General features: G+C 34.8%; 3 protein-coding genes across 3 annotated transcripts; 1 reads left to right on the plus strand and 2 right to left on the minus strand.

Moving 5' to 3' along the window:
- Positions 1-2,444: 2,444 nt before the first annotated feature.
- Positions 2,445-5,939, plus strand: LOC133670663 (vesicle transport protein GOT1-like). Its single transcript, XM_062091218.1, has 8 exons — positions 2,445-2,551; positions 2,758-2,818; positions 2,956-3,029; positions 3,683-3,774; positions 3,877-3,957; positions 4,057-4,154; positions 4,238-4,319; positions 5,636-5,939. The coding sequence occupies exons 3-8, from the start codon at positions 2,999-3,001 to the stop codon at positions 5,672-5,674; spliced, it is 423 nt and encodes a 140-aa protein (XP_061947202.1). The 5' UTR covers positions 2,445-2,551; positions 2,758-2,818; positions 2,956-2,998; the 3' UTR covers positions 5,675-5,939.
- Positions 5,940-5,992: 53 nt separating this feature from the next.
- Positions 5,993-8,948, minus strand: LOC133670662 (protein EMBRYO DEFECTIVE 1674-like). The gene is made up of 4 exons (XM_062091217.1): positions 8,652-8,948; positions 8,440-8,513; positions 7,995-8,139; positions 5,993-7,686 (listed from the first exon to the last, which is right to left on the minus strand). The coding sequence occupies exons 1-4, from the start codon at positions 8,862-8,864 to the stop codon at positions 7,192-7,194; spliced, it is 927 nt and encodes a 308-aa protein (XP_061947201.1). The 5' UTR covers positions 8,865-8,948; the 3' UTR covers positions 5,993-7,191.
- Positions 8,949-9,347: 399 nt separating this feature from the next.
- LOC133671669 (uncharacterized) lies at positions 9,348-14,375 on the minus strand. Its single transcript, XM_062092487.1, has 4 exons — positions 13,026-14,375; positions 11,047-11,311; positions 10,680-10,857; positions 9,348-10,170 (listed from the first exon to the last, which is right to left on the minus strand). The coding sequence occupies exons 1-4, from the start codon at positions 14,272-14,274 to the stop codon at positions 9,583-9,585; spliced, it is 2,280 nt and encodes a 759-aa protein (XP_061948471.1). The 5' UTR covers positions 14,275-14,375; the 3' UTR covers positions 9,348-9,582.
- Positions 14,376-14,984: the final 609 nt, after the last annotated feature.

The raw sequence follows: 14,984 nt of genomic DNA on the forward strand, positions 1-14,984 counted from the left end.
AAACATTTCTGCTGCTCGCTAGTTCATGGGATTTTGTTTGTGTTTGCCTTTCTTATGGTTGCAAGTTTCTTCGCAAGCTTGCAGTGCTCCGAGTTACTCTACTTCTGTTGACAGTACTCATGGTGAAGATCCTCGTGAATTTATTGCCAAGCTTGCTGAAAACATTGGGTCTGAGGGCATCCGTGCTACAAGAAATGGAGTCTGCGGTTGTTGCTGCACGCAAGCGTTCGTGTTTCTTGCAAGCACGGGTAATTCTTGAATCTGCTAGACACACCATTTTCTTGGTTCTCATGATGGTCTCTGCATACCATTCTGTTGAAGTAAGAACAGATTGTTTTACTATTTTTCTTTTGATGTTGGATTCAAATCCATTATCATTTTTTTTTTGTTTCTATATCACCATGTCCAGTTAGGAACTCGAAGGTAAATATCAACGTCAAAATACACGAATTTTTTTACGCAAAGCAGCACCATCTGCTACAACAATGGCACTGATCATCACTAGCATTTTCATGGATGGTGGCATGGCACCACAACCAACAACCACCATGGCTACCCATTGATTTTATGCTATACGAACAGATTTGGTTTTCTCCATTGCATCACGAAGATGGGATCAGATTGGTAAGCAAAAGTCTAGGAAGTAAATTCTATTATAATTATTGCGTTTTTTTTCTTGATCCCAGATAGAAAAAATTAGAATAAGCAAGTCGTTTTAATTGCATTAATATTGATTAAATATTTTTCTCATCTGTCTACAATATAATAAAAATGAGTAGCAATTTACAACTTGATTCTTTAATTTGTGAATTCAATGTCAATCTTTAGCTTAAACTATCTCATTTTGAATACCATTATGTTGTTTTTGTTTAAAATTTCTTAATATGAAATTACAGAAATGTTTGGAAACATGTTTGTATTAGTGTTTTTAAAAATTTTGATTTTTTTATTTAAAATTAATTTTTAAATTTTTTTTAGATTGTTTTGATGTAATGATATAAAAAAATTATTTTAATATATTTTTGAGTAAAAATTTTTAAAAAAAACAACATGTCGTTACTATATTCTCAAACACTATAATTCTAAAAAATTTCCATTATGAACCGTTAAGATAATCCGCAACCAAATTTTTAAATTTCTTTTTCTTATTTTAAAGAACTTTGTAGGATATTATCGTATGTATAAGGTTTGGAAGAAAAAGACGAGAAGCTTAAAGAGCAAGCAAAAGATAGATTGAAGTGAAAATTTCATGATTTAGCTCTTCGATAGTTAAGAACTCGAAAACATAATTGTTAGATCTTGCTAGAGATTGGACTAAAAATGAGTTTGAATCTTTGAATTACTGGATTAACTTGAATTAATTATTTTTTTAATATAAAAATAATGTTATTTTAATTATTTTTTAAATTTTAACATACTAATGTTTTTTTTGTTTTTTATTCAATTTAAAATTTAATATAAATCAAATTATAATTCATAAATTTTCTAGATTAACTTAATTAAATCGAGTTTCACAAATTAAGACATATTATATCTAGAAGGTAATATTTATTCTCCCATACTTTTAGGACATTATTAATTAACTGTTTAGAAGTGTGATTGTGGTTATTTTTTAAAGTATTTTTCATATTGAAATGCATTAAAATGATATCTTTTTATTTTTTAAAAATTATTTTTGAAATCAACGCATTAAAATAATCCAAAACACATAAAAAAAATATTTTTTAATAAAAATTTATTTTTAAAATTTTTAAAAAATATGATTTACACCCTGTTTCTAAACGTTAGTTAATCTATTTCAACTTACAGTTACGGTGTGTCAATGTTTAGCTTCACCTAAATGACGTGCAATGATATGAGTTAATCATTTTACAATAAAATACAAATTCAAGGACTAGATTATAACGCATTGGAAAGTATAAGAGGTGAACTGGAATTATTAAATTTTAAAGGTTAAAAACTTAAAATATTCCTTATAACCTGTTTGGTTATGCTGCTAGATTGCGTTTTTTATAAAATTTGATTTTTTTTTTTGAGTTAATTTTTTATATTATTTTAAAATGCTGATATAAATTTATTTTTTTAAAATAAAAAATATATATTATTTTAATTTATTTTCAAATAAAAATAATTTAAAAAACAATTCTATTACTATAATACCAAACCCTATCTTATATCACAAGTTATCATAACGAGTGACTCGTCCCGGCCAATCTGAACTCGTTACCTTGAATAAGAAAGGAATTAAAAATTAAAAAAAAAAAAAAGAGGAAAGAGGAAAACTCCGATTTTTATTGGCCAAACGACATCACTCACCAACGAATAGTCGAATAATCAAATACTTAGCCAGGGCAGCTAACTAATAAAATAAATATAAATGGATAATATTCTTGAAAAATATTTTCATAAGAAAACAAAATTTAACAAAAATAATCTTCTTTTGTCTATATTATATAAGAAGAGAATAATTAACTGACTGAGACGCTCTCTCTCTCTCTCTCCCGTTTCATTTCCTTTCCTGCTCCTCCTCTTCGCTTCTCCCAAATCTCAGGTCACCCCCCCCTCTCTCTGTTTAGTTTCTGTTTGGTTGTCGAGAAAAACAGGAGGAAAATCAGAAAGAGAAACTTAGGCCGTTCTTTGTTTTATCAGCATCCAAACACAGCTTCTTTCGATTCATTCTCTCTCTCACACTGTTTTATCTTCTTTTAATCGGTGAAATGGATAATCGTTTCGATATGATTTCTCTTTCTATTGCAGATAGATCAGTCTAGAAGATCTCTTTCGTGTTCTGTCTCTTCCTCTGTACCTGATTTACCGGGTAACACAAAATTTACGATTCTAGCGCATGCAGATCTCGTGTGATTCATTTTTTTCAATCAAATCCCTAATTTGAAGCTAACTCTGCATAATTTGATCTTAATTGGATCTGATTTTGCTTCTTGTTTTTTTTTCCAGTTAAAGTGATTAGTACGTGAGGAATCCACCAACAGCTTTAACGATGGTTTCCTTTGAATTGAATGACCGTAAAAGTGAGTAAAATTTGATCTTCTTTCTTTATACATGCTATTTGCATGGCGGCGTTTTTTATTGGAGTTTTTTTAATTATTTTTAAAAGCTAATTTGTGCCTGTTTTGACTTGAAATTTGCTGAAAGTTAGAGAGTAAGCTATTATTAGCGTAGATGATTCTGTTTAGTACTGCGGTAAAGCTGTTTAATTCGTTGCGTTAGCGTGTTATTGTTACTAATGAGTTTGAGAAATTGTATTAGGTTTGTAGTAACTTGTTAGGGTTGCCGTTTTTAGAATTGTCTTGGTAGTCTTGATGATGAACATTGGACCTGAGGAACCTTATGTGGGAAATTTATGTTATATATTAGTGTCTGTGTGGGTTGATGAAAATTTGGCAAGCTTGAACTGTTTGAGAAGTCTTAAGCAATGCTGAAGCTTTGCAATGACAATTCATACGGTTGATTACTCTATGCATCTTATGCTCATAGCTATTGCCTTATGTAGACTCTGTGTTCCTGTGAATAATGGCATTTTTTTTGTTACTTCGAGCATGAATTACTTGTCCATAGGAAAAAGAATGACAGAAAAAAGATTAGTTTTTTTGTTGTGTTAATTTGGTATGCTTTTTGTTCTATCTAAAGTCTTATACCTCTTATTTTTTGTGAAATGAAACAGAGATTGGGTTAGGCTTGACTGGATTTGGCATATTTTTTTCATTCTTGGGAATTGTCTTCTTCTTTGACAAGGGATTTCTTGCCATGGGAAATGTAAGTGTCATGCCATGCATGTACGTATTCAGCATCAGCTCTGTTTTGCTTGTGCTATGATATCATTTTAACGCTGGTTCTTTCTCTGCGGTACTTGACCAGATCCTTTTCATCTCTGGAGTCAGTCTCACTATTGGACCAAAGTCTACCATGCAATTCTTCATGAAACGCCAGAATTTTAAGGTAGTTAATCTATCTGTTTCTGTGTGCATACGTGAACCCTGCATCAGCTGCTGTATTTCATGCTCACTTTACACCACGTTTGCTTTGCTGGTTATGCAGGGAACTATTTCATTTGGTGCTGGCTTCTTCTTTGTGGTCATAGGATGGCCAGTTATTGGCATGATTTTGGAAGCATATGGTTTCATTGTTCTCTTCAGGTCTGTTGAATATTTATCTAATTGGTTTATAGTTAATCTGCTTGCTTCATCCCGTTGAAGATGCTGATGGGAATTTTGTACAGTGGTTTCTGGCCAACACTGGCAGTTTTCATTCAGAAGATACCAATTCTTGGATGGGTGTTCCAACAGCCTTTTGTGAGATATGTATGTTTACTTTGGAACTGAAATAAAAAAACTGTTTTTAGACTTCCATCCTTGTAGATAATATGTTCTTATCGTATGAGTTAGTCTTTAAACTGTTCTATGTCTGTACTTGGCTTGGACATCATGCCTGTTTGCAATGGACATTAGGAACATACAGAACTGATTGATGTCATTTAGTGCATCTAACGAATAAGTTTGAAAAATTGTGATAGAAAATCCTGATTATCCTTTACTATGCTAAAATATCACGCGGAACGAATCATGTTAGTTCTAAAGGTAGAACAGCCAACCTCACTAGGGAGTTGACGTATTTCATTGTTGCTAATTTTTTCTTTTGGCATGTTTTCTGGTGAATTGGTTATATTATTGATTCCATAAAAGAATGATTATTCGCTTAAACAACTTTTGTCCATTTGTCACCCCTTTGCTTTTCTGATACACCCTTTACTCTTTCCTTCATTTGTGGCTAGGTTAGCTGCGTGCTTGTTTCTGACCATCTATTTTATATACTTTTGATATTTATTGATTGTTTTCCCTTTTTGTCTAAAATGGAACGTGGACTATTTATTTATTGTTGCAAACTTTTTATTGTGCAAATACTTAACGAGTGGAATTTAGCACAATTTTCATTGTTTTTGTTGGCTCTGGCATGTCTTTGCTAGTAACATAACTTGCATTGAGACTTGATCTTATATGCAAAGAAGGTTGGAATTTATGTCTGCATGGAATGGCCAAGGATAAGTGTACTTGGCAAAATTTCTCTTGGGCATCAACTATATTTGTAAAAGGTTGAAATAGCATTCATGTAAATCATTGGTTCAGATCATAGCTAGTGGAGGGAGATGTGTGGAATTTGATGATTGATGAACCGTGATGAAAGGGGTGGAATTTGATAATTGAGGAAACATGATGAAAGGTTGCTTGGATTGATGTTAGGAAGTATTGACATGCTGACTTGAATGACAAGTGCAATGAATTAGATTTTTAGCCTGCCACTTCTATTAAAGGCTTTCCTACGGAAAAAAAAAATGATTAGGTAGGGAGGTTCAAAGAATGGACAAATTTTATTAGAAAAATTGGTTGGAGCAGTTATAGAATTAACAGAGGATTTTGTGGGAGGGGCGTGTTAGTCAAATCTTTTTGGCATTTCAAACATAAACAAGGGGTTTGCACAATTGTAACTTCTGCTGGCTGGTGCTGGAATCAGTAAAATTTATTGATCCATAGAATTCTCAATTTCATTTATTATACATTCATTGTTCACGAACACTTCACCATTAGAAGCTGATCTAATTTTGTATTTCATTTATGGGCAGTTTTTTGATCGATATCGGGGCAAAAGAGTGCCCGTGTAAATGCAGTATCAGAAGGAAGTGCAACTGAACTCCAGAATCCAGACAGGCCAACATCATAGCATTTGTAAAAAAAAAAAAAAAGAGGAATAGTCAGCTCCAGACATAATCTTTTTGGCACTTCTAAGGGTGACTGTTAACTCCGACATCATTGGGAAGTGCAACAAAGCAGCAAATAGTACGATTTGTAAGTCACTGTAAGATAAAGGGGTTCTGTATGAGTGACCATCTATTCAATTTCATTTGATAATAGCTTATTCTTTTAGTATTCTGTGGTTGTTTCTCTTTCATCTGTCATTGCATAATTACTACAAAGGAGAAAGAACCCAAGTCCTTACAAATGAATCAAATCATGTAGTTGAACCAATCTTGTAGTGATGTAATGCTGCACCAGAAAGTGAACGATTAATTAGCACAGAAATTAAATTGCCACCAACCCTGATGATTCTATGATCCTTTTTATGATGAATGTCAGCTGTTGAATCTTGACTGTGTTGGTCATTCTTCGTGGGGATGATTTTCCTTTATGCACACCAAGCCAAGAAAAAAATAGAAACTGTCTGTGCATATATGGATGCATCGTGAATGTTAAAAAATAAATTCTACTACTAAATTCCAGGTTGGAAGGAAATCGCATTTCCCTTTGAGTACTCTTGCCTAGAAATGGAGAGCTCTGTTTGCATTCGTCTCCAGGACTATTCCAAGCATAAACAAACCCCAGGTCCAATGGCGAATGCAAGGTGAGTACCTGTGTTAATGACCTGCATATGGCGGTCGAATTTAAGGTATATCCTGTGTTAGAATGGAAGGATTAAGAAAGTCATGGGCATTCTATCATCCGACATATGAACAAACTCTGGAATTTGTTGAGTTCTATTCTGAATGAGAACTTAGCTTGTAATGCCCGTATTGAAAAGTTTGCAGCCCCAAAAACCTGTAAATATCACACATTGACTGCCAAATGAGTTATCATCAGTTTCTGCAAGAACAACTCCATTAGGCATGAACATCCCAGCAGTACTAGATTCTGTTTCAGAATTCTGGCTTTCCATAAAGGTCATGTCAATCCTTCTGGATATTTGACTATAGAAACATCAGGGACTTCCTTGGATGATGGCGGCTCGACTATCTTTGCCAGCAGTTCTACATCAGTGGCTTCTAATGTTGAAAGAAAAGCATTGTCTTCACTCTTGGATGATAGCGGCTTGATGGAAGAGCCTTTTCTGGGGTTCTTGGAATTCTTTGCAGGAGACAGTGGACTTTGATGACAGATTTTCTTCCTTCGTTGTTCTAGGATTCACCAATCTACACATGATAGCACAATTATCTTTCTCGGCTGTTTCTGAATTCTTTGCAAGAGACAGTAAATTTTGATGGGAGATTTTCTCATCATTCATCCATCTAGATATGTTAGCACAACTATCTTTCCTAGCACTCATCCCTCCGGACTGGTTCGGAGCAGCCTCTGATGTTGAAAGAAAAGCATCGTCTGTACTCTCAATGGAAGAGTTTAACAAAATCTATCCTGGGTTGTTTTTTGCAAGATTCCTCAGTCTAGACATGCTTCTTGTGACAACTCCTCTTCTTGGGGTAATGCACTCCCCCATTACTGTATCATCTGTAAGTGTGATTTTACCCCCATCTCTGTGCTTCTGGTCAGCCTTGGTCCTCTTCTTTTTCCTTGTCACTGTGACTGGACTCTTGCTATTTGAGAATGGATCAGTTAACATGGGAGTGTGTTCCATGATGTTGCTGCAGAATGATCCTAGTATGTCTTCAAGTGCACAATCTTTGGGATCTCCAAGAGGGTGCATTAGAATATCACGGATTCTTGTAACTGGGATATCATCAAACGACACCGAAGCAGTGTTTGTGCTGATGCCAGAAGACGTGTTGAGCTCCACCAATCCAGATTTTCCCCTAGGACTCCCTCCATTAGCAGACTCTTCACCGCGCAATTTAGCAGCAATTTCTTCCCAGGAATATGGAAAGCCCAGTTGGAAACGGTCACAAATCTGCTCAAAGCGACAGTCTTGGTTTTGAGTTAGAAAAGCAACAAATGAACTTGAATGCAACTAGGGCATGGTCATCTCTCTCTATCTACGAAACTGCATCGATACTGAGCACATAGATGTTCTCAATCAAAGAAAACAGTTTCTCACGAGAAAACACTTACACAAGCAAGTGGGAACAACAATAAACAGATATACACAGTAGGGTCAATATTTCTGCATCACAAATTTCTGAAATCAAATAGCACACAACACCATATCATTTCAATCACAGAATCAGAGTAAGAGTCTGAACAAAGATGATGAAATACCTGAAATGAAAACCCATTTTCATGAGCTCGATCTCGATTTATGAATCCACTAAGTGTAACAGTGATGCCGTCTTTCGCCTCAAGAATGGTGGCATAATGTCTTTTGACAATTGCTGCTGAGCAAAATAATCTTGTCCCTACTCCTCTATGGCATCAAATCCAAAACAAAAACCAGATGAACACACAGTAACTTCCTTGCTCGCTAATCATAGAAAGAAAATGGAGCTAAGTTTCTATAAGCTATTTAATGGCAAGGATAGACATGGATGTTAAAAACATGCTGCAAGTCACAGAATAGGCCTCACATAATGATCTTGATTGAATAGTTTATACCAAAATATTAACCAGAAGAATAAAAACATGTAATGTTCTACAGTAACATGATCACAAAATTTCAATAAAGAAAACCAAAATGGCCGAAAATTAAATAAATCCATTGACTTACTCTCTTGAAGTAAACCCAGAAACAGCTAAGCCATTCCCTTCTACCTTAACCAGCCACCAGTCATGTAACCAAACCTGTAAAACACACACCCAGATAAACAAAAATTGTCTAAAACAAAAAAAAAATCCCATTAACCAAAAACACCATTCATGCATTTACACGTGAAAGAAAAAAAATATTGTAAGAGGAAAAGAAAAGGTTACTGTACATACGGAATTAAGAGACAAAGAAGAAAGAGGGATAGTGTTGGACGGGGTTCTTGAATTAAGACGCGACAGGGAACGGATCAAGATTTTGGTAAGTGAAGCTGGGGTTGTGCTGCTGCTAAATCCTTCCCTTTCCTTCGCCTCACTCGACATTTTTCCGGGTCGGGCCTTTTCTTTTTTTGCCCCGTTTATAGATAGGTGGGTCGGTACATCAGCCATTTTAGAGCAGAGAGAAGAGAGTGCGCGTGGCCAAAATGGGCGGGAGATTTTGCCCTACTAAGATGAGGTGGCATAATCATGGAAGCATAATTGTTAAATACATGATTTGGCCAAGAACCTATTCAATTTTGTATTTATAAACCGATTTAAAAATTATGATAATTATGACCACTTTATTTCAATTCAAATTATTACATGGAAATATCTCAATTTAACAGAAATGATAAAATTAATTAATATGTTTTGGTCCATAAAAACTGATTTCAATTTGAAGAGGTTATTTTGCATTGTTTTTACTTGTGTTTTAAAATGTATTTAGTATGAGAAGATGGTAAATTAATTATTATTTTTAGTGTTTTTTAATGATTTTAATATGTTATGTTAAAAAAAAATAAAAAAATTATTTTAATAAATTTTTAAATAAAAAATACTTTTAAAAAATACCATATAAAATGTCGAAAGTATGACAGTATTTATAACATGTGAAAACTGAATTCATAGAAAATTTATTGCTGGAGATTATATCAGAGTTAGTAACACCATGGTTTTTATTGCTGGAGTTTATATCAGAGGAAATAAAATTTCATAATTAAACCACCCCAAATTAAAAATAACTCTAATTTTGCGTCTGAACAAACAGAAGCCATTTCCAAAGCAGATTAAAAAATATAAGCATATACTCCTTGAAGTTGACATGGTTTAGTTGAACTGAGAAGCTTCAGCTTTCAGACTGTCCAAAATACCTGCCTGAAATTGTGGCGAGAATATTCAGCATGATAACCTCATCATCATGTTCAGATTTGCTAGCTCGCAAGCTTGCGCATTTTCGGAGCAGACCCCGAAGAGCAGCGCACGTGTCAGCATCTAGTGGAGCATCAACTGCTGCACATAAGGCAAATAGCCACACACAATCATTCTTTGACAGTGTGTCCATGGTTTCTGCCAATTTTATGCGTTTCCTCAGCATTGAAACTCGAGCAACACAATCCATAGCTAAAATCACAGACAAGGTAGGGTAGTTGCATGAAGCATCACTGCAAGAAGCTTCAGGAGTTGGAATCTGAGAAGATGTTAAGTTTCTACAGTCTTCAACATTCGCCATGCATGTGTGATCAATGGCGTTCTCCGCACTGGAAGTATCGAGAGGTTTGTAGGATTGGACCTCATCAGTTTCAGTTCCAAGGATATTGGATCTCTCAACAGCAATACTTTCAGCATGCTGAGGGGAAGAATTCCCAAGAACAATAACTGCTGGTTGCATCTTCTGGGAAATTATAGTGCTGGAACTGTCATTTTGAGACAGAAACTGGAATTCAAAGAAAGAAAAAAAAGAAAACGAAGTTAGTTTTTGACATTAATGCTGCGCATTCTCTATTTTTCTTGTTATATGTTAATGACCTAGCGGGCAAGATTCTTAAAGACCTTAAATATCATCACTGGGTTAAAAAATTTCAAGCTAATCTCAGGTTTTTTCCTATTGTACGTGCAAATGAATGCTATACAGTTTCTCTAAAATCACAAATCTTCCCTCGACAAAAAGTTGGCACTCTTTCACTTTTGAAGGAATGATCTTTGGGACAAAAGGATCGAATAATTTATATCTCTGCATTGATAAAACAAGCAACATTTTACACAACTTCAGAGAATCTTTTCGACAATTCTTCAAGAAATATAGATACAGGTTTATTTCAAAGAGAGGTGAACAGATCAATGAAGAATTTTATTTTCCCCCTTTCAGCTAAAACAGACAAATAGAGTTTTTTTGCCAATAAAATTACCACATAAACACAAAGCAGATTAACACCAGAACTATACCTGTCGCAGCTCAGAAAAATCAACAAGAAATGCATCCTCCCACTGCTTCAATGGCAGTAAATACTCTGGACACTTGGCAATGTTAGGAATCTGGGGCATGTAAACAGTTTGTTCTTTGTTAACTCTACTCCTGTCAAGCTTGGCTACTTTAACTTTTGGAATGTGAGCAGCCTCCCACCTAACCAGAAGAAGAAAGAAATATGAAGTTGATGACAAGATTACAATTTTATGTCACTATCATAAACTATGTTAGAACTTTAGGGTTGCAGTCAAACCTCCCATTTGACAGAATGGAATCATTTTTTGGATTTTAATGCTAGCATCGATAACTGGTAAAGGAAAAGAAAAGTAGAATACAGAATAGTACCTGACACGCCTGAGGAATTCTAATCCATCCTCTGGAGGTCCAGAATCAAAATCTGGTTCTCCTTCTACTGCAAAAGCAGGCCTCTGAATGCTAGCATAATCATCATCGCTATCAACTTCTTCACCATACGCTTCTTCCAAAACCGTGTCAGCACCTTCACCCTCAATACTGTAACTGCAAGCAGGATCCAAGAGATCCGCATTTTGCACCCCATCTACTTCCATGTTTTCTAATCCATCATCCACAATTTCAGAAGATTCTTCCCCTGAGATTAATCTCAAAATTTAGAGCCCCTCACATTACTCATAACAATGGAAATCTTGATCCCAAAACAAATAAATAGATAACACAGGTATTTCAGCCAGAGAGAAATGAGAAAATGATAAAGTGGAAATAACAGTAACAGGCACAACATTCTGCTCATTCACACAGGTAGTAGCGGTTAGCATCTCTTTATTAGTTTTCAATTACAAAAGAATGCAATAGGCCATGTTGGATGACGACACTAGGCTCCCAAAAACTACAACTCGGTAAGCCAACAGAAAGAATTTCTATGTACAATGACTATATGCAAGCAGCATAAACACAGCAATCAGAGCAACAGTTCAACAGACATGTGTGGATATAATGCACATAAGGACTTTAGCAAGATTCCTTCATGCTATTCTTCAATGTGCAAATACATTCAAATGGTTCCATCTTCCACTTGCTGCAGCCATACCTGCCCAAACAGAAAATGAACCAATCAAATTGACAAAATACGAGCTGGATTCAGAAGGGAAGGGATGGAGAAAAGAAAGAATTTCAAAGGATTTCGACATCTTTATGATGAATTTACCTGTTTTATTTTTAAAATAAAGGAGCTAAAAAACAGAAAGGTAGAAAGGGGGGAGAGCGGGAACAAAAACAAGTACAAAGCCTCAATCCCAAACTAGTTGAGACGAGGAGAACACGAAAATTAGAAAAAACACAATAGTTTTCAAAAAAATGAGAAAAGAAAATGTGAGGAAGAAAAAAAAAGAACTGTAAATTGGAGTCCCATAATTCAAATCAAACAACAAAAGGAACAGAATTCAAGAGATGAAAGACAAACATGAGCACCAAGAGTTTTGATGACAAGATCATTAGGAAAAAAAAGAAACAAAAGTGACCAAGAATAGATTTGTTGATTTCAGTAATCAAACTGGAAACACAAGAGAACAAGTTTGAAGCAACCATAGAGTTAAAATGATATAGGGACCAACAAAAAAAGGGGGTAAAAATCAGGTTTCAGTAACAGAAGCCACACAAAAGGCAGCCGTTTAAAAGCCAAATTATCAGGCATTTTGTTAAAGTATCATCTGCATAACCAAATGGAACTGCATCTGTTCTTCAAATCAGGTGCTTGACGGTTCATCTGCACTAAATAAATGCTCCGCTGTTTGCAAGACCTACTAAGGTTGACTCAAACCAACTACAAAGTTATGGTCATGATAACACTCACCATCTTATATCCTAGATGAAGTTATCAAAACGACAAAGTAGACCTATTCCGGGCCAAGCATAACAAATTTACACTTTTTACAAGCTTTTCTGTTTAACTATGATTATTTTTTTTTGCCCGACACTTTCCCATCCAAAAATGGACCACCATCTAAGGGTTGGGTAGACTCCATCACTCTTGCAATGAAAATGATCCAGTGAAGTTTAAAATGAAATGTGAAACAGAAAGAATTAATTTTAACAGAATGCATTAAATTATTCCTATTTCATCAAAATAGCATGCCATAACCCGATACATGTCAGTATGCACATTCAATTACATAGGTCAAGGAGATGCTAAGGCCTCTTCAAAATAAAAAATAAAAAACAAATATGACATGAAGCATGAATCAAATATGTTAACAAATCACAAATGCAACCAATATGCCTAAATAATTCAAACATTTTGGTATTAAAATATTATTAACACAGGAGGAGAAAAAAGCAAGAACCCTTACCAGGAATGTCAGGTTCCTTCCTTCCAAAATGCTCCCAAGGATTGAAATTCAAGGAAACGTTCTTATGATGCTTCGAACTTGCCAAGTCTTTATAGCCCTCCACAGCATCATCTCCAAATCCAGTGTATATATCTCTCCACAATTTTCGCTGTTCTACAATGTTTGCAAACCTCAGGGCCTTCATTTTCTCCCTTGAGTACTTCCTCCTCATCTGGTCCCCGTCTGTTTCACAGCCATTTCGAGCTTCACCAACGTCAATTGTTCTCTTTTGAGCTTCACCAATTTGGGTCACTTTCTTTTGCCCTTCGCTTGTCTCCAAACCACCCTTCGTTGCAATCTTTCCCCTTCTCCGCGGCCTTTTTACCTTCTTTTCATCAGTTTCATGTTTACCGCTCTTCTTTCCATTCCTCTCGGCAACATTACCACCACCATTACCAGTTTTGGTTACAGAAGCTGGTTCAATCAACACTGTATGATCAATCACTTCAATCTTCAAAGAACGTTTGACAGATTCATCAGATCCTTTGAGTCTCCCCGAGATTCCCACACCAGTGTCTAAACCATCAACATTATTATCCACATTGGTTTTGTTTTTAAAGATCGAACCATCTTGAAGTTCTTCCAATAATTGCTTCTTCTTTGCTTCCAATGAACTTTCTCCTCCAATCTCTTTCACCATCACAAACTCTTTATTGTCATCGGAACCTAAACCCATCTCAGCCTCGAAGCATTCACTTCCTACAAAATCTTTCCCCTTCTCTTTCACTTCTTTCACACCATCAACACTCCATTCAATCTCTCCTTTATTCAATACACCATCCACAGAAGTCTCAGTTTCTAGCACTTTCACACCAGAACTCTCAATCTTATCATCAAAATCTCCACTTTCAAAAGACCCAGAATAAGCAACCTTCTTTTCAATCAAAGAGTCAAACTTTACTTCATTTCCTTCCAAGCTCAGTTCTACTTTCTCACCAAAATTAGTATCAGATTCAGTTAAAGAGGAGAACTTTACCTTCTTGAAAGAAGTTGGACTTGGTTGGTCTTGATTATTGGTTTCTTCTTGGTCTGCTTGTGTAGGTGAAAGAATCAACAAAGATGATCCTTTTGGGTCTTCTTCTTCTTGTGGCTGTTGAAGGAGAGGTTCTTCTTCAATCTCTGTGATTCCTCTTTCGGGCCCAACCGACGTATCATCAGCCATCTTGAGTTCTGTTTTCTCCAAACCAGAAAAGAACAAAGCTTTGGTCATTCAAGATTTAAAGCGAGAGGGAGAGAATTCAGTTTCTGAGGAATTTTGAGAGTTTGTCTTGTGATTGAGATTTAAGAGAGAGTGGGGTTTATGGAAAGTGGGCTTTTGTGCTCGAGGGGTTTTCAACGACAAGTAGTTTGGAAAGTAATTTTTTTTTTATGGGCTTTTTTGAGTTCAAAATTGGAAGATCCATGCCAAATATAGTATATTTTTAATTTAATTTTTGTAATAATTTTATAAAATGAGAAATATTATTTGTAATAAAACAAGATAATTTTACAATGAATATGAAGAAATAATAAATAATTGAGTTGAATTAATTGAGTAGATGATGACATCAAATTTTGTAGTGCTCCATTTTTTGTAGGATTACATAAAAACCCATTTTCCATAATTACTTAAATGCCAATATGAAAGAAAATAATAATCTTGAAAATTAAATAGGTTTAATTTTATATAGTATGGAAATTTTAAATTGAAGATCCATGATTTTTAACATAATTCAAGACCCAAATTGATGATTAGTTGTTATGGTGCAAGATAAATAAATTAAGATTCTCATTTCTAAGTTTATAATTTTGATGTAAATTATAAGACTATGTTTGAAAAAAGAAAGAAAGAAAAGAGTTAGTGTGTAATGTAATTTAGTGTAAGTTGTTTTTTAAAGTAATTTTTAATTCAAAATTTATTACAATAATAGTTTATTTTTT

The sequence above is a fragment of the Populus nigra genome, chromosome 13 (assembly GCF_951802175.1).
Source record: "Populus nigra chromosome 13, ddPopNigr1.1, whole genome shotgun sequence".
In the NCBI taxonomy this organism is placed as follows: Eukaryota; Viridiplantae; Streptophyta; class Magnoliopsida; order Malpighiales; family Salicaceae; genus Populus; species Populus nigra.